This window comes from Nerophis lumbriciformis, linkage group LG14, assembly GCF_033978685.3.
Source record: "Nerophis lumbriciformis linkage group LG14, RoL_Nlum_v2.1, whole genome shotgun sequence".
NCBI lineage: Eukaryota > Metazoa > Chordata > Actinopteri > Syngnathiformes > Syngnathidae > Nerophis > Nerophis lumbriciformis.
Genome location: NC_084561.2, coordinates 19141324 through 19168275, shown reverse-complemented (window position 1 = coordinate 19168275; position 26952 = coordinate 19141324). Strand labels below are relative to the sequence as shown.

Sequence of the window (26952 nt, the reverse complement as noted above, 5' to 3'; positions counted from 1 at the left end):
CTGCAAATTATGTGTTGTTGTTGAGTGTCGTTGTTGTCTGGAGCTCGGCAGAGTAACCGTGTAATACCCTTCCATATCAGTAGGTGGCAGCCGGTAGCTAATTTATTTGTAGATGTCGGAAACAGCAGGAGGCAGTGTGCAGGTAAAAAGGTGTCTAATGCTTAAACTAAAAATAAACAACAATGAGTGCCCCTAAGAAAAGGCATTGAAGCTTAGCGAAAGGCTATGCAGAACAAAACTAAAACTGAACTGGCTACAAAGTAAACAAAAACAGAATGCTGGACGGCAGCAAAGACTTACCGTGGAGCAAAGACGGCGTCCACAAAGTACATCCGAACATGACATGACAATCAACAATGTCCCCACAAAGAAGGATAAAAACAACTTGAATATTCTTGATTGCTAAAACAAAGTAGATGCGGGAAATATCGCTCAAAGGAAGACATGAAACTGCTACAGGAAAATACCAATAACAAGAGAAAAAGCCACCAAAATAGGAGCGACAAGAAGTAAAACACTACACACAGGAAAACATCAACAAACTCAAAATAAGTCACAGCGTGATGTGACAGGTGGTGATGGTACACCTACTTTGAGACAAGAGCTATATTGATGCATGGTTGGTTATGGTTAAGTCATATTCAACAATTGCGACGACTTTTTACTGTCAACTGAGTTTAGTTTTTTAATGATTTCTGCTGGTGGTGTGCCTCCGGATTTTTTTCTACGCCAAAAATGTGCCTTGGCTCAAAAAAGGTTGACAAACCCTGGTGTACATTATCCAGTAGTTAGTTTTCTTCCAGATCATATCCATTTGTTGCATGCCTTTTTCCAGGCATGCAGCATTAAAAACTAAGCCAAAACCTGACAAGAAAACCCCCAAGGAGATACAAAAAAAATGCATTTTCAATTTAATGGATACAGGTTCGTATACAAACAGCACAAGAAAAATTTGCGGAAAAGTGTCTAATGTTTAATGTCCACCGTCTTCGTGGCAGAGGCAGAGTGAGCGCTCTTACCTTCTTCTGGTCTTTGCAGGGGGCGGGGCCAAGTAGCTATTTTCGCTCGCCGGACTTCCGTTCAAGCTAGCGGCAATTAGCCACAGCCTTTTTGCTCGTAAACCTTCCTTTCGGCCATAAAGCACGGTCACATTTATTTTAACAAGTGCTAAATTGAACAGGTCACTTTCAATAAGATGGTCGTTTTGACAAAATACGACGAAGAGCAGGATTATATGTGAGTGAAATGTTCGATCATTCGTCTGAAAAATGTCCCTTTAAAACGGGACAATCTCTCGTTTTAGCCGCACTGAAGTGTAACTATACCTTCATGGCTAGTAAATAAAAGTAAATAATTTCCCCTTATTTGGTTAAAATGACTCTTACTTGTTAGCTTCAGAGGAGCGAATTTATATGAATATCATCCAACCATTTTCTACCGCTTGTCCCATTTGGGGTCGCGGGTGGGCTGGTTATGTTTTGTTTTGTAATGGGGAATTACATTCTCTCTATCGGGCTTGTGCGTAATGCACACAATATATCTAGTGTATTGTTTATTTTCTATCTTAACGTTTTATATTTTTTATTTTACATACTGAATATTTAATATTTTTTGCTGCAGTGTAGTCAACATCTAGGCCAAAGGGTGAACCTTACATCAGCTAAGCAACACATTACCTGACCTACTCTTACTGGACACTTCATTAGGTACACTGCCACAACCCATTCCAATGGTTATAGTTCCATCACAAAACCCTTTCTTTGTTGGAATACTTCTCTTTTATTGCTTTTATATCATGAGAGAATAAGTATTTTTATTTGTTGAAACTAAAACACTACTGTGAAATTGTTATTTGACTTTCATTCTTGTGTGCAAGTGATGTTATTTGTAGTATTGTAGCAGTTTGCAGTGTTTTACATGGTATTGTATTTATTTGTAGTATTGCTGTAGTTTTATACATATCGTTTGCAATACCATGAATTGATTAACGTGGACCCCGACTTAAACAAGTTGAAAAACTTATTCGGGTGTTACCATTTAGTGGTCAATTGTACGGAATATGCACTGAACTGTGCAATCTACTAATAAAAGTTTCAATCAATCAATACATTACCATTTGCACATCTGTTTGGATATTTATTTTTGAGTTATTGGTTTGAATAAGCTCACATTTGTAAATTAGGTCACCTAAAACTAGAAGCAGCTGAGTTATTGTGTAGAAATATATTAACTTCAATAGTGCACTTAATTCGTCAACTGTTTTACAAAAAAGAGAACATTTTTCGAGAACATTCAAACTACTTATTGAATCAAAAATACTGTAATTCAAAGACCTGGTGCTGTTGCAAACAGCTAAAATTATGCACAAAGGGAAATTTAACCCGCTATCCAAGAATGTACAACAATTCTCAACCGAAGAAGAGAAATATAATCTATGAGAAAAATGTAACTTGAAATATCTGTATGCACGCACAACATTTAGGACCTTTAGCATATCGGTATGTAGAAATAAATTATGGAATGGATTAAGCAAAAAAAGTAAAACAATGTACTAATATGATCCAGTTTTAAAAAACTGTTAAATCTCAAAGTGTTTACAAAGTACAAAGAAGAGGAATACTAAATATCTTGAACCTGATTAATGAATGACACATAATCCATCACATATTCAATAAATTATGTGAACAATTCCATATAAATTAGCTACCTAGTATCCATGGGAACTGTATTGGTGTTCATTTATTTATTCATTCATTGTTGTTGTGTTTAAGACTGAAAAAGGAAGCGGGTAAAAATACATAAGAATTGCTTCTTCATACTGCTTTTCAGACATGTTAGAATGTGAGACTGTAAACAGGTAACTGTAAATATGTTTGAAACATTATTATGTTGTTAATATTTTGTTATAATACTCATTTATTGTTGATATGATTTTTGTTTTGGGTTTCTTTCTTTTTTTTTGTCCGAAAGGGACAAGCAGTAGAAAATGAATGGATGGATGTACAATACACCTGTCAGTATGATACAGTGCAGCGCTTCACTTTTGCAAACTACAACATGTATAAACATAATGCTACCTTTTAATTATTTCTATATATTTAAAAAGTATTATTATTCGTCTAAAGGCCGTACTTAATGGTGTGTCCAGCGAGTGTGAATCGGTTTACTGGCGCTATTGAAAGTGTATTTCCATTGCCAGACTCAGTGATACCTCAATGTATGAGTTTAATTGGCTCTTGACTCAAAACACTTGTATGTTAAATCAACTTCGCCCATTGAAAATAAATATAATCAATTCAATCTGTGCTTGACCCCCAAAACAGCACAATTTTAACATGTAATATGCCTTTTAAAAAGAAAAAGAAACCTTCAAATAAGAAAAATTGTACTAAAAAAACAATACAATACAATGTACTACAAACAACGACAGTAGTTTTATGAATAATGTAATAGTAATGTACAGCATTTACTAGAGATTGACCGATACCGAGATATATATATATATAATTTGGAGCCGATATTCTCTTACAGTGGAAGTGACATGTTGGCGTCAACATTTGGAATACTATTACAAACTCCAACTCTTAACTTTGTTGAAGTATGTTTATGTCTAAAACAAGTAAATAAAAATGATTATGATATTATCATGCAAAGATATAAAGTACAACACGTAATGTACAGATCATCAAAAGCATTATTTAGGTGGTAATATCATATGTTACGTTACGTTACCAACGTCTTTATCGAGGCATGATCGTAACAATCCATATTTTGTATGATGCAATATTAGGCAGCCTACACACACGTATATATGTTAGTATATACAAAATATTTCAGCGATACAAATCTGGCTCAACAACTGCTGTGCTGTTTTGCAGCTTCTTTTGTGTCCCTGCAATAAAACTAGATTGAATTTAGTTTGAGTTCTTTATTCCCTCTCTCAATAACAAAAACATGAATCTACTTGAAGAGACTGTTTCAATACTGATAATTTTTAGCAGCTTTGATTCACAGACACATCGGGAGGTAGTACGAGTTAGCAGAGTTGCTGTTTATGTTTATTATGATTTTACGGTATTCTGAATCATAGAATTGTTACTAGTAGTTGTGACATGTAGAGGATTGGGATGTTTATTACATTTTTCGGGAGAGTTTTTCTATGTTATCTTTGACACAGTTGTACACCCACCAGTTTCTCTCTACAATTTCCCTGTCCTAGGTTTGAAGGACGCTGCAAAAGACCTCGGCTTATGTTTGGCTCTGCCTTTTACCAGTGTGTGGTTTACGTAACCAATTAGATGGCGCCGTGAGCGGGACAGTGCTGGAGACAAAGAGGCGCGGCTGCAGCCAAAATAACCAGTTTTAAATGGGCCCGTTAGATTAAAAAAAGGCAGACGCTTGTTCGATGATTATTAAATACAAAATGATAGTACTGGTCATAACAGAGGTAAATATTACCATTCATTGTCAATATAAAAAGAAAAAAAGTTGATACAGATCAAAAAAAGGCTGATGCCGATGTATATCAAAATACCAAATATCGGCGCCGATAATCGGTCGATCCTTTCGCATTTACCATGGGGAGTGTGGACTTCTACGGTAGCTCCTTTATATCTTGTTTCCTTGTCAAACTCACCATCAGCCTCTTTTTCATATTTACATGGATAAATGTCCGTCGTTTAGATATTAACATTTTTCACCGACGTGCTTCTGTATGGTGCAGACTAGCAGTGATACGCTCATCCTGCTTCGCCAAGTTGACTACACACTCGGTCATGTTTTTGGTGATTTCTTTCTTTAAATCAATGAATATCACCCGCTTCTTCAGCACTGTCCTCTCACTTTTTACCTTTAATCACACTTAAATTAAAGCACCACTGTATTGCTGTTCTCTTGTATTGTAAAATTGTTTATTCACATAACATTACAGGTTCAAGTGTGAAAATACTGCACCAAGAAGAATTATTTTTTGGAGAAGAAAGAATATTTACATTAGTTTCTGCTCAAAGCCTCCACAACAATGTCACTCTTGTTAGGAAATAATTATTTTCTTAAGTACGACGGTGAAACCAAAGTCCAAGACTTCTATAAATCGGAGGACTTTCAAAGTGTTCAATTCAAAGTGTTTTTATTGTCTTTGTCAGCCTGATCGAGGAGCGTAAATGCACCTCCCTGCCCAACTCTCCAGCCAAGCGAGTGTGTCCCAGCAAAAAGAAGCAGTTTTACATCAACCAAGCCATCCGCAACTCTGACCTTACTCCTCGAGCCAAAGGCAAGAAGAGCCTGCGCCGACAGGAGAACAGTAAGATTTTTCGCCCATAATATGATCCAATTAGAAGCTAGCTTAGTGATTCATGTTTTCCTCAATACTGCAATTTATTTGGGCAGTAGATGTCATCGTGTTATTTGCAATTAGGTGAGCAAAAAACATGAAAAGCAAACCAGATATTTTTAGATGTCAGGCTCCAAAAGTGTCCAATAAAACTAGAAAAAGTCTCCAGATTTATTGCTAGTTGTCTTTTTGAAAAAGAGCCTCTTGAGAAGGTTATTCACTTGGCGGCCCAGGAATGACACCAAAACTTGGGAGACATACATTTTTACAGCAGATTCCTAAAAACACAAGTGCTCCTGTAGTATAGAGGACCTTGGACCATTGTTAACACATTGAGAGATCCTTGCATTGACATTTTAACCTTGCGAGCAAACATAGAACACTGGGGTCCAAACTTGTGATTTACATAACTGAGGCGTTCTTCAAGGCTCCCCTTTAGGTCTTCTCCTTTTTTGGAAGTTACACATTGTTTTTCTAATGTGATTTATGCAACTAAGGTGTAGTTGTAGCGTGTTTACTTCAGTTGCAGTTAGTAGTCATTTGTTCAACTTCTTTAGTTAGTTAGTTTTCCTCAAAGTTGCATTATGGGTCCTCTCTGTTTGATAATTTGGGCTATTCAACTGGTGGCCTGCGAGTTCAGTTCTAACAACTTGTGAGAGAGTCACATTTTTGCAGCAGATTCTTAAACACACTAGAGTGCTGTCATAGAGATGATCATTTACAAGGTCCTAGCAGAGCGGTCGTGTAACTCTGACAAAATCAATAGACGGAAATCAATTGTCTACTGTAGAGGATGGTGGTTCTTTGGAATATACAAAATTAGACTAATAGTGAAGGGAGAATTCCAGCCCCCTGGTCCTTAGCTTTCTGGAAATGTGACCCCGAAACAACGTGGACTACAGGGAGGAGGTGAAACATCCGGTTGACTGGTGCAGAACCAACAACCTGGTCCTTAACGTCAAATAGACCAAGGAGATCATCATCAACTTCAGGAGGCACCAGTCCAGCCACGCTCCACTCTTCATCAACGGCACAGCAGTGGAGATCGTAAGCAGCACCAAGTTCCTGGGGGTGCAGATAACTGACAATATGACCTGGTCCCTACACACCGGGGCTCTTGTAAAAAGAGCTCAGCAGCACATGCACTTTTTGCATCGGATGAAAAGAGCACAGCTCACTATCCCCATTCTCACCACATTCTACAGAAGCACTATAGAGAGCCTGCTGACCAACTGCATCTCTGTCTGGACTGGAGCCTGCAGTGCCTCAGACTGGAAGTCTCTGCAAAGAGTGGTGAGGACAGCGGAAAAGATCATCAAGACTCCTCTTCCTCCTATCCGGAAAATTGCAAAAAGCCGCTGCCTGACCAATGCTCAGAAAATCTGTGGACTCCTCCCACAACCACCAAGGACTGTTTTCACTGCTGGACTCTAGAAAGAGGTTCCGCAGCCACCGTAGCAGAACCTCCAGGTTCTGTAACAGCTTCTTCTCTCAGGCCATAAGACTCTTAAACGCATCTTATTAATCCCCTCAATTCCACCTGAAAACGGATTAACTCGCTGAAATATAAAGACAATAATACATCCATATATGTGGATGTTTATGCAAAAGTGCAATATATTTATCTGTACAGTAATCTATTTATTTATATCTGCACCTTATTGCTCTTTTATCCTACACTACAAAGAGGCTAATGCAACAAAATGTTCTTATATGGACTGTAAAGTTCAAATTTGAATGACAATAAAAGGAAGTCTAGGTTTAAAAGGTAGTTGAATATCCCTGGTCTACAGGAGTCTGATAACTTGCCTTGTATAGTGAAGCGCCTAAAGGTCACCTAAATAGGGGGAAAGTTAATTTTGCTAATATGGAAAATATGCCTTTAACAAGAGTGTGGTGTGTCAGGAAGGAGCCGTTTGTTTATTTCCGTATGGGAAAGCAGATAATGTTACTTCTTACGTTCCATATGTGTTAACTTTCCTGAGTGAGGCAGGTTATTGGATTAGTGACCTCCTGTTCTTTAGTGCAGTGTAATTGAGATTTTTCCTATACCACTAGTTACCTGGGCCAAGGTTCAACAGTCCTCATTTGGATCAGCGCCAAATTGAACTCCTTCCCACCTTCTTATATGTCAAAATATTGTGATGTGTAATCTATGGTATTGTAAAACTCTATGATTCTTCCACACCAAAACCAGCGCGCTATCTTGCCAACCTTCTTGAGAGGGAGGAGGAATGTTCCATAGATGATCTCGAGGTTTGCAGTAGTCCAGCAATCCCGTCCATCTTCACCGAAGCATGCACTAACGACAACTACATTGAGGTGCGTCATCTGGATCTGGAATGAATATTACCGTTGCTGTCATGTGCACTATTTAAGGCTTTGTAAACCAACTACTATTCCTCGCACTTCTCTTCCCATTCAGCCTTGGAGCGACTTCATGAATTGTTCAGGAGAAGAGCAGGAGAGACTTTTGTCTTTGCTCGAGAGAGAAGTGGCCAGGAAGAAACAGGCCAGACATCTCCTTAAAGATCAGCGGAATGGTAATGTCCGGCCATAGTTGTCATTGTCTGCTAACATATGTATAATCATTTATTTGAGGACTATATGACATTTCATGATATTTTTTTACAAAGGATTTCCTAAGGTAGTTAAAAGTAAATAATTGCTTTAAAAAACATTTTTAGAATGAATTTTGACAGTTTGAAAAGGGCTGGACTGTTATGTTTGATAACAATCTAATTCAATCAATCCCTCTTTAGATGGATAAACAAATATATACTTTACAATAATAATATTATATAACTCACTTCAAAAGGCAGATACTAATTTAATTTTTAATGGACTTTTTCACAGCAAACATTTTGACACAATAAGGAGAGACACAATTAGCAGGACTACACTAAGGGCCTGAATGATCCAGCCACACTAAAATGCATATTGCAAGAAGTCTTTTTCATATAGAACGAGTGATGGGTACCGGATCGGGTACTTTTTTTTTTTGGCACCGACGAATCCCGCTGGTCTTACCAGCCACCGATTCATGTAAATTCCAAAAATGCCGTGTTATGGTACCTGGGTTGCATGTGACGTCGCGTCCGGTTGCCGACTCAGCCAGCTCTTCGCACTCGGCACTTGGAGATCACTCCAACAACACTGAGAGCTGACTCAGCCAAACTACCTCTAGGTCACTGTTTTTCAACCTCTGTGCCGCGGCACACTAGTGTACCGTGAGATATTGTCTGGTGTCCCGTGGGAGATTGTCATTTCACCTAATTGGGTTAAAAATATTTTTTGCAAACCAGTAATTATAATCCGCAAATAATGTGCCATTGTTGAGTGTCTGTGCTGTCCAGAGCGCGGCAGAGTAACCATGTAATACTCTTCCATATCAGTAGGTGGCAGCAGGTAGCTAATTGCTTTGTGGATGTCAGGAACATGGTTTGTCGTGATCACAATATGCAGACGACAGCAGGAGGCAGCGTGCAGGTAAAAAGTTATCTAATGCTGAAACCAAAAATGAACAAAAGGCGAGTAACGCTAAGAAAAGGCATTGAAGCTTAGGGATGGCTATGCAAAACAAAACTAAAACTGAACTGGCTGCAAAGTCAACAAAAACAGAATGCTGGACAACAGCAAAGACTTATGCGTGTGGAGCAGCAGACAGCGTCCACAAAGTACATTCGTACATGACATGACAATCAACACCAAAATAGGAGCGCAAGACAAGAACTAAAATACTACACACAGGAAAACACCAAAAAACTCCAAATAAGTCACGGCATGATGTGACAGGTCGTGACAGTACACCTACTTTGAGACAAGAGCGATATTGATGCATGGTTGGTTATGGTTTGAATTCATATCCAACAATTGCGAGAACAACTTTTTACTGTCAATATCGGCTGCTGAATTTCATTTTTTTTATGTTTTCTGCTAGTGGTGTGCCTCGGGATTTTTTTCAATGAAAAAAATGTGCCTTTGCTCAAAAAAGGTTGAAAAACACTGCTCTAGGTAATGTTGCAATTTTAAATTCCAGCAAAGCAATTGACTCAAAAAAACGCTCCTACGTAAGGCTCCACTTTTCCAAAATGCGCTAGCTTGATTTTGGCTTGGCCACCGACATGCTACAGATCAGCAGTAGTGATTTTACATGGCGATTCAAACTCCTCCAAATTTGGTATTGAAAACTACATCTAAGATTCACATTCTAATCAAACGCTGGTGCGTAATAAATATTACTTACAATACAATACTTACATTATTAACACCTTTTCGGGCGCAACTAAGGACTAGATTCAACAAAGTCGGAACTGACCAGCCAAGACACCATAAACTATATACTACTGACATCTAACGTTTTGGATTTGCAACTGTAATTGTACCTTATTGTCATACCTGCAAATAAGACTCAGAAATGTGATAAACAAGATACAACAACTGGACAGCAATTATCATAATCCACTCAGCAATTTTGAAATAAAAGTTTGATTTATCATCATAAACAATGAATATTCATTTACACACACAAAAGTACCGACAATTGGTACCGTTGAGTACTGGTATTGATTCTTAGGTACCGGAAATTGGTACCGTTTCTGTTCAAATGTGAACAGTACCCATGCCTATATAGAAGATATGTTAATAATATAAAAAACAAACACCCTTAAAAAACACCAGTAGACACCATGTCTGTGGTCTCCAAATCACCCTGTAGAATTCATGAACTTATAAGGTGGAATTTCTGAACAGATCATATGTCTAATCATATAATATATTATATATTATATTATATATCATGGGCAGCACAGTGGAACAGGGGTTAGTGCATGTGCCTCACAATACGAAGGTCCTGTGTAGTCCTGGGTTCAATCCCGGGCTCGGGATCTTTCTGTGTGGAGTTTGCATGTTCTCCCCGTGACTGCGTGGGTTCCCTCCGGGTACTCCGTCTTCCTCCCACCGCCAAAAACATGCACCTGGGGATAGGTTGATTGGCAACACTAAATGGTCCCTCGTGTGTGAATGTGAGTGTGAATGTTGTCTGTCTATCTGTGTTGGCCTTGTGATGAGGTGGTGACTTGTCCAGGGTGTACCCCGCCTTCTGCTCGATTGTAGCTGAGATAGGCTCCAGCACCCCCCGCGACCCCACAAGGGACAAGCGGTAGAAAATGGATGGATGGAAGCAGATATTTAAGTATTTATTTTTATTTTAAAAAGAAAAAAATGTTTGGAATGTATGATACTATATTAGTTGCCATGATCTAACATGACGTTGTCATCAGTTTCTTACATTTTGTATTATTTCTTGTCCAGCGCTCTTATTTTTTGTTTCCATCTCCTGTTAACCTCCAAATTTACCACCACTCCTGTGGTCTGAGCGCTGGCTCTCTCACCTGTCCTTGGTTGACAATCAGGAAGTTTCTTATGCTGGCCCTGTCTTATGGACGGCGCTGGATCATTTTGTTTTGTTTGCTTTGCACTTAACAAGTGTTCGCTTTTTGTGTACCTCATAGCTGCCCATCTTTGTTTTTTAAGTTTCCTGTTTTCCCCATACAAAAAGGGGGTCTTTCATGCACTTGCCTGCCATCTCTGCATCCCGGGATCCAAACATTCACTGGAATGTAACAGATTGTTGTATTATTAGATATTAGAGTTTCAAACATATGCAGTTGCATGCAGTACATGTCTTATTTTCTGTCAAAATGCAAAGAACAAATACATTTAGTAAGAAAAGATAAAGTACTTTATTGACGCATATTATTTCCAGACTTTCACGGGCCGTATAAAATAATGTGGTGGGCCAGATCTAGCTCCACAGGCCTTGAGTTTGACACCTGTGCTTTATTAGTCTTTTAGTTTTGTGGATAGGATAAGATAGGATAGGATACAGTGGCAGCTCTGGCTTCAATTGCACCCTCCTTACACGCCCATGTGATATATAATCAATGTTATACCATAATAAAAATGTAAATTAGTTTTATTTTCAAGCAATTTGTTTGTACTTATTTACCTTTTACATTACCATGCGGTGAACCATCTGACACGCATCCTCACCTAATGCCCAAATGAGCGCTGAGCACAAATACGGGTACATATAAACTTAATTGCTCGGCAATTGCCCTTGTCGCCCAAATCAAAAATTGACACCGACAAGATTGATGGATGAATAGCAGATACTTGAAAAGTGTATTCATACTAAAAGTTTGTGCTTGTTGTTGATTAGTTAAATCAGATTTTTGTTTGATTTATTGATTGTCTTTCCACAGTAAATCCTGCCTTCACAGCTAAAGAATGTTTCCAGAGAATCGACCGGAGACTACGAATAACTTTGAGACGAAAACAAATCCCAGTGGTGAGCTCTTTGACAAGCTTAATATTGTGTACATGTGTGCAAGCTTGGAGCCTTGTTCTCCTCTTTGCTCTTTCTCTCAACCTCTAGTGGTGTGTTGCTGTCTTCCTGTTATTTACATTACCATTTGAATTCATGTCTGCATGTGTTTGGTAATTTGGTGCAAGCAGGATGTCTGAAAAAAGGCCATAAGAGACTTCTTTAGAAGTTAAAGTTTTATACAAATGTTGAACTTAAAATTAATTTGAATTGTCGGGTAGACTTGAGTGCTCCATTCAAACAGTTCAAGCCCCTCCCTCCCAGTACTCAAATTAGTTGTCCGTTTTACCGAGTCCTGCAGAGGAAAGTTCTCGGTTTCTGCTCCTGTCTCACATAGCTGTTTTTCTTTTTGGATTCTTCTTACAGGGAACTCTGGAAGTCCTTGAAGAAAACATTCTGAGCTTCTTCGTCACTCAGCCTCGCTCAGTTTACACAGCCAACCTCTCCAGCAGGTGTGCACTTGTGTGTGCGTTCATCAAAGTGAAGTTTTAGTTCACACAAGAAAAATGTCTCATTATCTGAGTCAAACTGCACATTGCATCTATTGTTTTTTTTATTTTATTTTTATTTTTATTAAGGATCCCCATTAGCTGGTTGCCACAACAACCCACTAGTCTTCCTGGGGTCCACAAACTTAATACAATTACCGGTACAAGTAAAAGCATATCATTATAACTACACAATACAGAAAAAAATAAAAGCATCAATAAGAAAACAAGCAAACAATTTGCAGTCACAGAATAATAATTACCATATAAATATAACTGCACAATACAAAACCAAACAATCATCAACAAGCAAACAAATTTAAAGACTCAGATAAAATATTACTTTCCTTTTAAAAAAACCTGTTTACGGCGTGGCGCAGTGGGAGAGTGGCCGTCCGCAACCCGAGGGTCCCTGGTTCAATCCCCACCTAGTACCAACCTCGTCATGTCCGTTGTGTCCTGAGCAAGACACTTCACCCTTGCTCCTGATGGGTGCTGGTAGCGCCTTGCATGGCAGCTCCCTCCATCAGTGTGTGAATGTGTGTGTGAATGGGTAAATGTGGAAGTAGTGTCAAAGCGCTTTGAGTACCTTGAAGGTAGAAAAGCGCTATACAAGTACAACCCATTTATCATTTATTTATTTACTTTCAATGCCGGTGGGAATTCGAGGCAGGTTATTCCAGAGCGATGCAGATCTATAAATAAATAAATCTATTGTTTTGCTCCCAAGGGATGGGTACTGAATTCAGTAGTTTTATTGGCAACGACCAAATGCCATCGCTATTACCGGGTACCGATTCACGTAAACTCGAATTGAGCCATATTTCGACACCTTTGTTGCATGTGATGTCACGTCCGGTTGCAAAGTCAGCGTTGGAACTCGACTCAAGCACTTGGCCAGGAAAGAGCAGTCAAGCACTCAAAGTGGACTCAGGCGACTGCCTTTAGTTAATGTTACAATTTTCCATACCAACAAAAAGGCCTTCGAAAGTACAGTTGGGCTCCACTTTTCAAACTGGGCTAGCTCGATTTGCCATAGATATGCTAAACATTAGCATTGGCAATTTTACATCGCTATTTCAACCCCTCCAAATTTGGTTATTAAAACTACAACTAAGATGCACGTTACAATCAAACAGCTTGTATGTACTAAACAATACCTACAGTAATAGTACACTTTGTAGGACTCAACAAAAGAAAATACTGGCACATTCAACTTAATGCAGTGGTGTCGATCACCAGGCATTAAAAAATAGACTTAAACATTACCTATCTTTAATGTTCACTATGATGTCACATTCGTCACTGACGTAGACGGCAATTGAGTGTCTTGTGAGACGACTGCTGGTGCAAGCTCAGTATGAAGAAAAAACAGACAGGCAGGAACGCGAAAAAATCCTTTTATTTCATCAAAGACTCTCTCTCCTAAACACTTAAACGTAAAGATCAACTGCACAGTTTCTGTCTTCACAATAAAAATACTCCTCTATCCTGTCTGTGTTAACAAAATAAGGGTTTTCAGAAATGGGGCGCACGCAAGCTACCGAGCTACGTAGTTCACCTCCAATGTATTGCTTGTAAAAGGTATAAAAAGGAATATGGACAAATAAGCTAAAAAAAACTCTGATGTGGTATTGGAAAGAAAGGAGGACTTTTTTCCCTCCACAATGTAAATTCGAAGTTGTGGAACTTATCGGCACTACTGTGAATTCTGTCTGATTACAATCAATGCATAAGAATAAGGTAATACACCAATTTATATTCTTGTCTTCAAGAAATAAGGTAATCTTTATGCTTTTTACATGTTTATATATTTATCAAACACCTTAGACATGTTAACAAAAAATATCTGTCATGTGTGTGTATATATATTTTTAAATCTCTCTCTATATACTATGTGTGTGTGTATATATATATATATATATATATATATATATATATATATATATATATATATATATATATATACACATACGTGTGTGTACATACATACATATGTATGTATGTATGTACACACACATACATGTATATGTTTATATATGTGTGTGTATATATATATATATATATATATATATATATATATATATATATATATATATATATATATATATATATATATATATATATATATATATATATAAAAATGATAAATGGGTTGTACTTGTATAGCGCTTTTCTACCTTCAAGGTACTCAAAGCGCTTTGACACTACTTCCACATTTACCCATTCACACACACATTCACACACTGATGGAGGGAGCTGCCATGCAAGGCGCTAACCAGCACCCATCAAGAGCAAGGGTGAAGTGTCTTGCTCAGGACACAGCGGACATGACGAGGTTGGTACTAGGTGGGGATTGAACCAGGGACCCTCGGGTCGCGCACGGCCATTTTTCCACTGCGCCACGCCGTCCCTTGTGTGTGTGTGTGTGTGTGTGTGTGTGTGTGTGTGTGTGTGTGTGTGTGTGTGTGTGTGTGTGTGTGTGTGTGTGTGTGTGTGTGTGTGTGTGTGTGTGTGTGTGTGTGTGTGTGTGTGTGTGTGTGTGTGTGTGTGTGTGTGTGTGTGTGTGTGTGTGTGTGTGTGTGTGTGTGTGTGTGTGTGTGTGTGTGTGTGTGTGTGTGTGTGTGTGTGTGTGTGTGTGTGTGTGTGTGTGTGTGTGTGTGTGTGTGTGTGTGTGTGTGTGTGTGTGTGTGTGTGTGTGTGTGTGTGTGTGTGTGTGTGTGTGTGTGTGTGTGTGTGTGTGTGTGTGTGTGTGTGTGTGTGTGTGTGTGTGTGTGTGTGTGTGTGTGTGTGTGTGTGTGTGTGTGTAAAAGATCATTTGATAAGTTACTTGCCTGCTGAAAGTGTGGGCACCCCTGACCTAATGGCAAAGACTACTTCCTGACTAAGGAATGCTTTAGAAAAATCTGCGATAGTGAGGCCGCAAATTTTGACGCACGCTGTGGTGTATTTATTCACTAATAAGTGCCTCAATCGTTTGATGAAACAGTGCACACGGGAAAAACGTTTTTTTTTTTTTTTTTCCATAATGTGAGTTTTTTTAATCACATGCATCCCTCATGCTCAAAAGAAAAACATGCCTTTTTCTGGTTCACCCACATTTTTATTTGATTACTTGAGGTGGGGCTGACAGAGTGCAGCCTATAAACTCTGCAGCTACAGCAACAACATTCCAAGAACATGTGTCATGTGTTACACATGCGCAATATTAGGTTGAATGCAGTTATTGGCTTGTATAAGTGATTCATGTTGTTGTTTTTCAGCTTTGAAAGGCTGCTGCTCCATGCTATCTGCCAGTACATGGACCTTGTTTCTTCAAGTGAGTGTAACAAACTTTGGCTTTTTTAAACCCTTGCAGTGGAACCTCGATTTACAAACCGTATTGGTTCTTTAATACTGTTGAAAAATGAAAAGTGGGTATATTAAAGCAAATTTCTCTGTAAGAAACAATGTAAATATCAATAATGGGTTTCAGCCTCGACAAAAGTCTATATTTTAGTAAAAGTTTGCACACTTTAAACACAATATAAAGCGCTGTACAGTACTGTGTATCAAACAAACTTTACAAGGGGCTGATGGATCAACTTTCTCTTTAATAACAAAGCCAAAACAACAACTAGCTGAATTGTCCTCATTTGCCGACACACAGTCACTAGCACTCACTGTTTGAAATCACAAAACTCATTAACTTCAACAGCCTGGTCGCTACAATTAATGCAAAAACATAAATCCTCTTAACCTTGTCAGTTAATCTTCTTGGTGTGCAGCAGAAGGGAGGGGTGTTGAGGCAGTATCGACAACGCTGTAGATACTTCTTGAACGTTTCAAACCACGCATGGCTTGTCCATTGCTTTCTTTAGACTTGGAAAAGATTCAATTATAAAAGCCATATCATTGTAGAACCTCCTGAATGAAGCAGGATATGGCCTTTTTAAATAATAATAAGTATTTTGAAACAACACATCTAAAAAAAATATTGACTCACATAGGTATAATTATCAATTATATTGTCAGATAGATCACCAGGCACAATAAAATAGACTTAAAACTACCTCCATCCATCCATTTTTTACCACTCGCCCCTTTTGGGGTTGAAGTCAGGGAGGCACTACCTATACTTAAATTAAAACTTTGAACTCATATTGAGGGAGCAAAAATAGAAAAATGTTGCAAACATGCTAAAGTGAATTATATTTATATAGCGCTTTTCTCTAGTGACTCAAAGCGCTTTATATAGTGAAACCCAATATCTAAGTTACATTTAAACCAATGTGGGTGGCACTGGGAGCAGGTGAGGGAAGTGTCTTGCCCAAGGACACAACGGCAGTGACTAGGATGGCAGAAGTGGGGATCGAACCTGGAACCCTCAAGTTGCTGGCACGGCCACTCTACCAACCGAGCTATACCGCCCCTATAAAAATCACACAAAGTAGCACAGTATTTAACAGCAGGTCTGCGCTGCTGACTATATGAGCACCTGAGATCGATCAGCCACAATGGCTGTGCTGCCAGGCACACAATGGGTAGATTAAATGTTTGTACACTGAGACAAAGTTTGTACACCAAAGCATATTTTTATTTGGTCTGTGGTTTGTAAATTAAATGAGGGGTCTGTAAATCCAGGTTCCATGTATGTGCGAAGTGTGTCAGAAAAGTTCAAGAACTAGAGTCACTAAACATAGGATCTTCACCCCTTGGAGGTTTTTTCCAGTTTTGTTGTCACAGCAAGATACATGTCATCCACGTCTTCAAAACGTGTCCCCTTTGATAAAGTTTGACAAAAGAGGGGAAAAAACACAGAGACCCAGGTCGGGGGAGTGAGGGCGGTTGATCCAGCAAAGCAATTTTATTCTCGGCCAGGAAGCAGCCATGAGTTGTCCTGCCACAGCTCTTGCTTCTTTTTGTGCACTGAACAAAGCAAACACTGCAGGATCTCTTTATAGACGTGCTAGTTGATTATCTGGCTGTGTGGCAAGAACTCACAGGAGACAATAACTCTCTCATCCAAAGAATGCGATTAACATAAACAGTCTTGGGAGTTTACTGACTTGCCTTGTATTATCCATCCATCCATCCATTTTCTACTGCTTATTCCCTTCGGGGTCGCGGGGGGCGCTGGAGCCTATCTCAGCTACAATCGAGCGGAAGGCGGGGTACACCCTGGACAAGTCGCCATCTCATCACAGGGCCAACACAATTATGAACAATGCAAAAGGCAACAATGGTTTTCCTTAGAAGTATCTCACAACACAGAGGAATAGATATTTTAAAATGTAAATGGTAAATGTACAGTATGCTCCTTTAAATGTTAGGACTCATTCAGTGTTTGTTGAAATCAAACTGTACCACATAAAAAAATCACTATGGAGAATGTCGGTTCGCTCCCTGTATGATCAGTGTCAGAGCTTGGTAGTAAGTCGGACCCGTTTCCAGTGAGGGTTGGACTCCGCCAAGGCTGCCCTTTGTTACCGATCCTGTTCATAACCTTTATGGACAGAATTTCTAGGCGCAGTCAAGGCGTTGAGGGTATCTGGTTTGGAGGCTGCAGGATTAGGTCTCTGATATTTGCAGATGATGTGGTCCTGATGGCTTCATCTGGCCAAGATCTTCAGCTCTCACTGGATCGGTTTGCAGCCGAGTGTGAAGCGACTAGGATGTTAATCAGCACCTCCAAGTCCGAGTCCATGGTTCTTGCCCGGAAAAGGGTGGAGTGCCATCTCCGGGTTGGGGAGGAGATCTTGCCCCAGGTGGAGGAGTTCAAGTACCTCGGAGTCTTGTTCACGAGTGAGGGAAGAGTGGATCGTGAGATCGACAGGCGGATCGGTGCGGCGTCTTCAGTAATGCGGACGCTGTATCGATCCGTTGTGGTGAAGAAGGAGCTGAGCCGGAAGGCAAAGCTCTCGATTTACCGGTCGATCTACGTTCCCATCCTCACCTATGGTCATGAGCTTTGGGTCATGACCGAAAGGACAAGATCACGGGTACAAGCGGCAGAAAAGGGTTTCCTCCGCCGGGTGGCGGGGTTCTCCCTTAGAGGTAGGGTGAGAAGCTCTGTCATCCGGGGGGAGCTCAAAGTAAAGCCGCTGCTCCTCCACATCGAGAGGAGCCAGATGAGGTGGTTCGGGCATCTGGTCAGGATGCCACCCGAGCGCCTCCCTAGGGAGGTGTTTCGGGCACGTTCGACCGGTAGGAGGCCACGGGGAAGACCCAGGACACGTTGGGAAGACTATCTCTCCTGGCTGGCCTGGGAACGCCTCGGGATCCCCCGGGAGGAGCTGGACGAAGTGGCTGGGGAGAGGGAAGTCTGGGCTTCCCTACTTAGGCTGCTGCCCCCGCGACCCGACCTCGGATAAGCGGAAGAAGATGGATGGATGGATGGACTATGGAGAATGTCAAGTTGGCGTACACTGCAAAGATGAAATTTAAGTAAGATTAAATATCTCAAATAAGGGTGATATTTGCTTATTTTCTGTCTGATAAGATAATTCTTCTCACTAAGCAGATTTTATGCTAGAGTGTTTTACTTGTTTTAAGGGTTTTGGTCCTAAATTATCTCAGTAAGATATTACAGCTTGTTGCTGAGATTTTATGACTTATATTGAGTAAAACATGCTTGAAACTAGAAAATCAACTGATGCAAAGCTGTGTCATTAACACTCACAAGTATAAAACTACTTTTTTAAAGTAATAATTTCTTACTTCAAGCATGAAAAAAAAAATCATGATGCCGAGCGCATATCATTATGTCAAGATAATGGCACGAGCATTTGCTTAATTTAAGAATATTTTTCAACATATTGAGCAAAAAGGTCTCATTTTGTTTTCTACCAAGAAAAGTGCACTTGTTATTAGTGGGAATATACTTATTTTAAGGTATTTTTGGGTTCATTGAGGTTAGCTAATTTGACTTGTTTTGGAAAGTCTTGACAAGCCGAATTTTATGTTCTATTGGCAGATCATTTTGCTTAGTTCAAATAAAATATCCCTAATTTTTGTAAAAAAAAATTCTTGTTTTTGAACACTGACTTTTTGCAGTGTAGAACATGTATGCCCAGACTTTTAAAGTCTATTTGTTGAACCCCTTAGGTAGCGACATGAATGGGTCACGTCAGACTGAAGTGGTGAACAAACAAGAGGACTTCCTGCCTCCCACGCCTCTGTTATCGGCCTACTTGGAACAAAGATGCTGAGGCGGAGGCTACGCTCACATGCAGGCCTTAAAGTAAGCAGGGGCTTGCGACATGAACGTCTGCAAGGTTGACCCCGGGTAGAAAAATCGCTGTGGTCTGTTGGGAAGCTGTTAGTTCTGAATATATCCATCACTTAAATCATTTAATTGTGTGTCACACACAGCATCAGTCACAGTGTAGGACGGCACTTACGAATAAAATGTCATAGTGTAAGGGAAGTCAAAAGTAGTTGATATCATTTAAAGCTTTATTATGGTGTTTGTGCATGAATGTGATCGTGATGCCGTAATGCACTTCATGAATATTATACTGTGCTATTGCTACTACCCCACTGCTAAAATATTAGTTGCATCCCATCGCGATGTCTTCACTGCCTTTGCGTGATTGTTTTTCTAAAAAGATTTATTTGCAACAAGCTTTATATTTTCTTTTTTGGTTTGTAAAAAAAAATAGCACATTTGACCAACGGTGAATTTATCAAGCTACGTAATCGAATGCGTAAGAAAATCAAGAAGCTATCTCATGGGATACATTGTAGACTGTAGACATCTACAGCTGTGCATTTCTAATTAACAAATACTTATACTTACCATATTTTTATTTACACATTATTCTCTGCTTGAAATGTAAAATGTCTGCTTTTTACGGCAACATTAATATTTAGTGCTATAACCCCGGATTTCTACTGGTGGTGTAACAGCTGCAGAAGGTCTCCGCCATCTTTTACGAGATCTTGCGAGTCCATGCGTAATCACGTGATAAAGGGAACCACTAACATCATATTCTGTCCGTCCGGAGGAGCAGAAGCAAATAAACTTGGTCCTGCTATTCGGGATATGTAACTGCTGCTGAACGGCAACACCGCGGAACGTCTCGACCTTTGCCGTCCATCAATACCAACAGGCAGGCGTCTGTGACGGCACAGACTTGACTCGTGGAATAGACGACAGTTTTGCCTTGCAGAACAACAACTTTATTTTTCTATTTGTAGCAAGCAACAACACAACAGTGGTATCATCCCTGGTGAGCGTTACACACACACACCTCATTTAATCTCTTGCTCACCGCTTCCTGGACCCCTGTATCAGCTGGTATTTGACAGAGATCCCCAAATAGCTGTCCAGAATGTGCCTGTAATATGATTCTTTGATTTTGGATCTCCAAAAATCAGCATGTCCTCATTTATTTGTGTCAACATGTAGGCCTGGGCCGATATTCGATAAGTCAATTAACCGAGCGATAGATGAAAATGTAGTCGGTAACTTTTCCATTGTCGGTAATCGTCATATGCATGTATTGTTATGGCTGCAAGAAGCAGAGTAGTCACTCTTAGTACGACATGCACATAAACAGTAAAAATAACCGCTTCAAAACTACCGACGGTTAGTATTACTGTATTAAATTAAAATTACCGTATTTTTCGGACTATAAGTCGCCGTTTTTTTCATAGTTTGGCCGGGGGTGCGACTTATACTCAGGAGCGACTTATGTGTGAAATTATTAACACATTACTGTAAAATATCAAATAATATTATTTAGCTCATTCAGAGACTAGACGTATAAGATTTCATGGGATTTAGCGATTAGGAGTGACAGATTGTTTGGTAAACGTATAGCATGTTCTATATGTTATAGTTATTTGAATGACTCTTAACATAATATGTTACGTCAGGGGTAGGGAACCTATGGCTCTAGAGCCAGGTGTGGCTCTTTTGATGACTGCATCTGGCTCTCAGATAAATCTTAGCTGACATTACTTAACAGTATAAGTACTGAATAATTCCGCTGGTAATCACAGTGTTAAAAATAACGTTCAAAATATAAAACATTCTCATGCATTTTAAACCATCCATCCGTTTTCTACCGCACCTGTTCAAGAAGTCGCATTAATGGTAAGAAGTATTTTATTTATTATTGGTTAGCTTCAGAATAACAATGTTATTAAAAAGAATGAGAGACTTATTATAAATGTTGGTCTTACTTAAAAATGCACGCATTTAGTTGTATTCAGTGTTAAAAAAAATATGATATGGCTCTCACGGAAATACATTTTAAAATATTTGGCTTTCATGGCTCTCTCAGCCAAAAAGGTTCCCGACCCCTGTGTTACTTTAACATACCAGGCACGTTCTCAGTTGGTTATTTATGCGTCATATAACGTACACTTATTCAGCCTGTTGTTCACTATTCTTTATTATTTTAAATTGCCTTTCAAATGTCTATTCTTGGTGTTGGGTTTTATCAAATAAATTTCCCCCAAAAATGCGACTTATACTCCAGTGCGACTTGTATATGTTTTTTCCCTTCTTTATTATGCATTTTCGGCTGGTGCGACTTATACTCCGAAAAATACGTTATTGAAAAACTGTGGTCGACAATTGCACTTTGATAAGCTTACAGAAGGACTAGTTTTAGCTTGCTAGGTAGCATAAATGCCAACATGAATGGGAGACATTGACATATTTTCCCATTAAGAAACGTCATACTCCAGTCTAAACTTGTATGAACACCTTCCTGTCTAAACAACTAAGATACAGTTTTCTCATTGAACATAAAGGCTGTGCTGTCTTTACACAAAGATATTGATGTATACACCCCATTCTAAAATGTTTAAAAAATAAAATGGAAGAAGATAAACATACCTTATTTTTCGGAGTATAAGTCGCATCGGAGTGTAAGTCGCGCCTGCCCAATATGCATAGTAAAAAAGGAAAAAAACATATGTAAGTTGCACTGGAGCCCGGCCAAACTATGAAAAAAACTGCGACTTATCGTCCGAAAAATAAGGTACTTAAAAACACAAATTAAGATAATATGGCTGTTACGAAGCCAGAACAATATTTGATGTTTCCTCTGCCAAGAAAGTGTAAAAGATGTTAGTGTGTGTGCAAGTACTTTTTGAGCACATTCAACAATACCACAGAAATAATAACTGTAAGGATTTTGGTCACTATAACTTTACGTATGGTTTTGGTTGTGTATATTTGAGGATGCCCTACCCCCTCCTTAACAGAGACAGAACCTATTTTATTGCTTTTGGTCGTGATTTTTATTCCAGTGCAACATTTTGCTCACTTATTTTTATTATTGGTTTGTTTTATTTAACTTGGAAATTTTGAAGTTTACAATGTTAAAATGTACCAGAAATACAGGTTTTTTGCATTTGAAAGGGTACACTTGCATTGTTATTATGTATTATCATTTCATCAGTGATAATTTGGGTCTCAAGAAAATAATGTCAATAGTATTGTTTATCTGCAATAATCTGTCGGTCAACACATCATCGGACAAAATATGTTATCGGCCCAGGCCTATCAACAAGGTGAAATTACTTTTGAAAAGTTTCAACAAGTTTACTTCAGGTCCTTCCCTGCCCATTAGGACGTTTGAAAGTGTAAAATACGATCCGCCTTAAACACGGAGTATTTTATTTTGTTAACCGCATCATTTATTTTGTGCGTGACTTCCTGTCCCATACAAGCAGATTTTTGCTAAATTGATCTGCTGTGTACCCCCTGCCACCCCAAGAGGGACACACGGTAGAAAATGGATGGATGATCTGCTGTGTTGCGGGAACCGGCAAAAATAGAAGCTCTGCGTATATTTAGCCCAGGGAAGCGGTACGGCACAGGCATGGCGGCACCATGCACAGGTGGTCCACCAGTAAACTGACACATTGACTAGAAGTTAAAGTTAAAGTACCAATGATTGTCACACACACACTAGGTGTGGTGAAATGTGTCCTCTGCATTTGACCCATCCCCTTGTTCACCCCCTGGGAGGTGAGGGGAGCAGTGGGCAGCAGCGGTGCCGCGCCCAGGAATCATTTTTGGTGATTTAACCCCCAATTCCAACCCTTGATGCTGAGTGCCACGCAGGGAGGTAATGGGTCCCATTTTTATAGTCTTTGGTATGACTCGGCCGGTGTTTGAACTCACTCCAAGTGTCCGCCCTGAGTAGATTAGAAAGAAAATGGAAAGAGTCTGTTGCCGGGGCGGTGCCATTCTGTAGCTGTTATGCATCCATGGAAACCTGGGGCGAGAGTGTCTAAATTACGTTATAGTGTCAAAAAATAGCAGTTAAAATGGGAGTCAATGAGGCCGAAAATGTTCTGAAGAGAAAGTGTGTATACTTTATTTATATCCTATTCTAACAATTTCACCATCAAAAACACAATGTTGTTTCATTAAAATCAATTTGTAAAAAAAAATACCTGGCAAAATTTCCGACCATGAACCTTCAAACATCACATAAGGAACACATGTCATGCCCATTTTGGACCCTATTGTTGCACAAGGGTTAAATGGATTTAATAACAGTGAGAGGCATGTTATATAATATCAAAAGTATAGTATCAAAAACAGGTACCGTATTTTTCGGACTATAAGTTGCAGTTTTTTTCATAGTTTGGCCGGGGGTGCGACTTATACTGAGGAGCGACTTATGTGTGAAATTATTAACACATTACCGTAAAATATCAAATAATATTATTTAGCTCATTCACGTAAGAGACTAGACGTATAAGATTTCATGTGATTTAGCGATTAGGAGTGACAGATTGTTTGGTAAACGTATAGCATGTTCTATATGTTATAGTTATTTGAATGACTCTTACCATAATATGTTACGTTAACATACCAGGCACGTTCTCAGTTGGTTATTTATGCCTCATATAACGTACACTTATTCAGCCTGTTGTTCACTATTCTTTATTTAGTTTAAATTGCCTTTCAAATGTCTATTCTTGGTGTTGGGTTTTATCAAATACATATCCCCCAAAAATGCGACTTATACTCCAGTGCGACTTATATGTTTTTTTCCTTCTTTATTATGCATTTTCGGCGGGTGCGACTTATACTCCGGTGCGACTTATACTCCGAAAAAATACGGTATTTGGGGGGCTTTTATTTTTTGAGTGCGTCTATTATTTTTCATTTGCTTGGGCCTTCGAACGTAACCCTTGAAAATACAGAGGTCTGGACTTGTACGATAAGGGCCTTCTCATGCAATGGGGAACTAAATGAGGACATTAAACTGATAATTCATAATAATAATAATAATAATAACCTATTTAGTGAACATGTTTACACCGGAAGATGTAAAGCAGAGGAACCAGTCTGTGCTTTAATAGTTAGAATGACGAGTCTGTAGGAGTCAGGTTAGTTCTCATGCATGATAGTGAAGACACCATTCATTATAGGTTAAGAAGTATTGTAAAAAGATCATAATTATAATCTTTGGAATATGTGCAGTTAGATCTTACGGTACAGTACCATTGACAATAGCATTTTTTTTAAAAAGTTTTCCAAAGTTTATTTCACATATGCGTACTTGATACAATTGTCTGCGTTTATTCATGCAGTTACATTTAAGTTGCTCGTTGTGTTCCAAATGGCGCACTACTACACGCAGTTGGAACACGCTCATTCAAAGTGCTAAGTGTGGGATTATTTGGAACACTGCCACAGTTTCATAGCTGGCAAGACAGGAAGTAAAAATTGCCAGTGTCATTTACAGTTAAGTTTTTTTCCCCCGCCAAACATCAGTTTACATCAACATATTCTTAAGGCCGCATACAGGAAGTGGAGAAAAATGAGACCCGCTTTGCTTTAGCCATGATGAAGCACTTCTGCCTTAGGAAAACAACTTTTTTCTGTACATATATTTCTACATTTGTATACTTTACTAAACCGTAGAAGCACATATGCAGGTTTTTTTTTTTTTTTTCTAACAAAATAAAAGCCTAGAGTCTTTTGTACTGTCTTTGACCTGTTGGCCTACTGTATGCGGTTGCCAACAACCAAAGTTTTTGTGGAAACCGTTTCTCAGGCTTGTATACTTCTGCAATTTGAATGTCATTTTGTGTATCACTTTTTGTGTACAACATTCACTCTTCAACATGTACCCCCGCACACCCCAGTGCTCTGTTTGCCAACATATTCCAACACTTATACTGTAAATTGCCAACATTTGGACTTGAAAAGCCTTCGATTCTGATAGCTTTACACACAAGATTGTGTACATAATAGTGGTGTGTGTGTGTGTGTGTGTTATGGTGCTTATTTATAACTATCATTGCAACAATATATTTTTCTCTTTTGATTATGTGCATGAGAATGCTTACAGGCCATGTCTGAAAAGACAGTTTAATAAATATTTATTTAACTGAGCTCATCTCTCCATTCTTCCAATATAATTTAAAATGTCATATGGGCTGCAATGTCGTCTCTCTCCACGTGATGTCACTGTTGTGCAAAGAAATGCAACACCATTACTGTATATTCTGTTATAATCTTCCTGCACTAAAATCAGAGGTGTCCAAAATGTTTCCACCTAAAGTCATATATTGAAACATCAAAGCATGCATGGGCCATTTTAGTATTTTTATTATTGTTTTTATTTTGTGAAAAAGGTTAAAAAATACAAACAAAGGTACATAAATAGAATAGAATAAAAAGTACTTTATTGATCCCTGGGGGAAATTCAGCACCACAGTTTGCTCACAATAGACAATAGTAATAATAAATAATATAATATATTATATATATGATATATAAAGCATTGAAATACTACGTGTTGTTACCAAAAAATAGTATTTACGATTTTTTTTTTACCACGGGCCAGTAAAAACCAAACCGTATGACTTGTTTTCGTCATTCATCAGTTTTTATAGCTGGGCATATGATCTTGGAACAAATATAAAATTGTAGGTGTGTTCAACTGTGAAGCATGGATTTATTTTTAGAACTGTCAGATATAAGGAGTTAGCAGATGGGATTAATCACAGAAATGATCGCAATAATCATGTATCAACGCAGATTAATCACCACATATATTTTCAGTGCACATGCTCCTTTTACTTAAACCGTCAATGGTTGCCTAAAAATACACACTCTAAAGCACATGTGTCAAACTCAAGACCCGGGGGCCAAATCTGGCCCGCCAAATTATTTTATGTGGCCCGTCAAAGCCTGGAAATAATATGCGTTAATAAAATGCTTTATCTTTTCTTACTAAATATATTATTTCCCTTTTTACATTAAAAATCATGTACTGCATGCAATTGCATATCTTCTCAAATTCAATATTATCAAAATATTATATTATGTATTCCAAAAATAGTTTTTGTTAAAATATAGATAATTACAGTACTTACATATCTGCTTGACTTGTGATTTCAAAACAAATGATCAATCAAATTGTCGACTGAGTTTTTACCGTAATATCAACTTTGGTACTGTTTTTTTCCATTTACAGTAAAATGCTAAAATATTATAAAACAAACAAACAAAAAAACATTAAAACAACAAGATTTTACGGTAAAAAAGAAAAAAGAACTGACAGCTCTGCTGCTTGAATTTTAACGCTAAAAACAGTGGTTTTGTTTCTCCATTCCATTCCATTTATTACATTTTTTATATGTTGTAAAAAAAACTTTTACTCTAAAATTCTGGTGATTGAGCTGCCAGTTTTCAAAGTAAAATGTAAATATTATTTTGCAGCTTATGTAAAAAATATATTATGTGTGTGTATACAGGTAAAAGCCAGTAAATT

The 26952-nt window shown here is 38.6% G+C and overlaps 1 protein-coding gene across 1 annotated transcript; it reads left to right on the top strand.

Annotated features, from left to right (window-relative positions):
- Positions 1-1060: 1060 nt before the first annotated feature.
- r3hdm4 (R3H domain containing 4) lies at positions 1061-25567 on the top strand. The gene is made up of 8 exons (XM_061975905.2): positions 1061-1236; positions 5145-5302; positions 7530-7654; positions 7758-7875; positions 11599-11684; positions 12087-12172; positions 15472-15527; positions 19295-25567. Exons 1-8 carry the CDS (start codon positions 1196-1198, stop codon positions 19396-19398), a joined length of 774 nt encoding a protein of 257 aa, XP_061831889.1. The 5' UTR covers positions 1061-1195; the 3' UTR covers positions 19399-25567.
- The last annotated feature ends 1385 nt before the right edge of the window (positions 25568-26952 follow it).

Excerpts from the sequence above, each read along its gene's own strand:
- r3hdm4 (XM_061975905.2), top strand. The coding sequence starts at position 1,196 with ATGGTCGTTTTGACAAAATACGACGAAGAGCAGGATTATAT. Across the intron at positions 1,237-5,144 it reads GACGAAGAGCAGGATTATAT|CCTGATCGAGGAGCGTAAAT; the intron begins GTGAGTGAAATG and ends TGTCTTTGTCAG. Across the intron at positions 11,685-12,086 it reads GACGAAAACAAATCCCAGTG|GGAACTCTGGAAGTCCTTGA; the intron begins GTGAGCTCTTTG and ends TTCTTCTTACAG.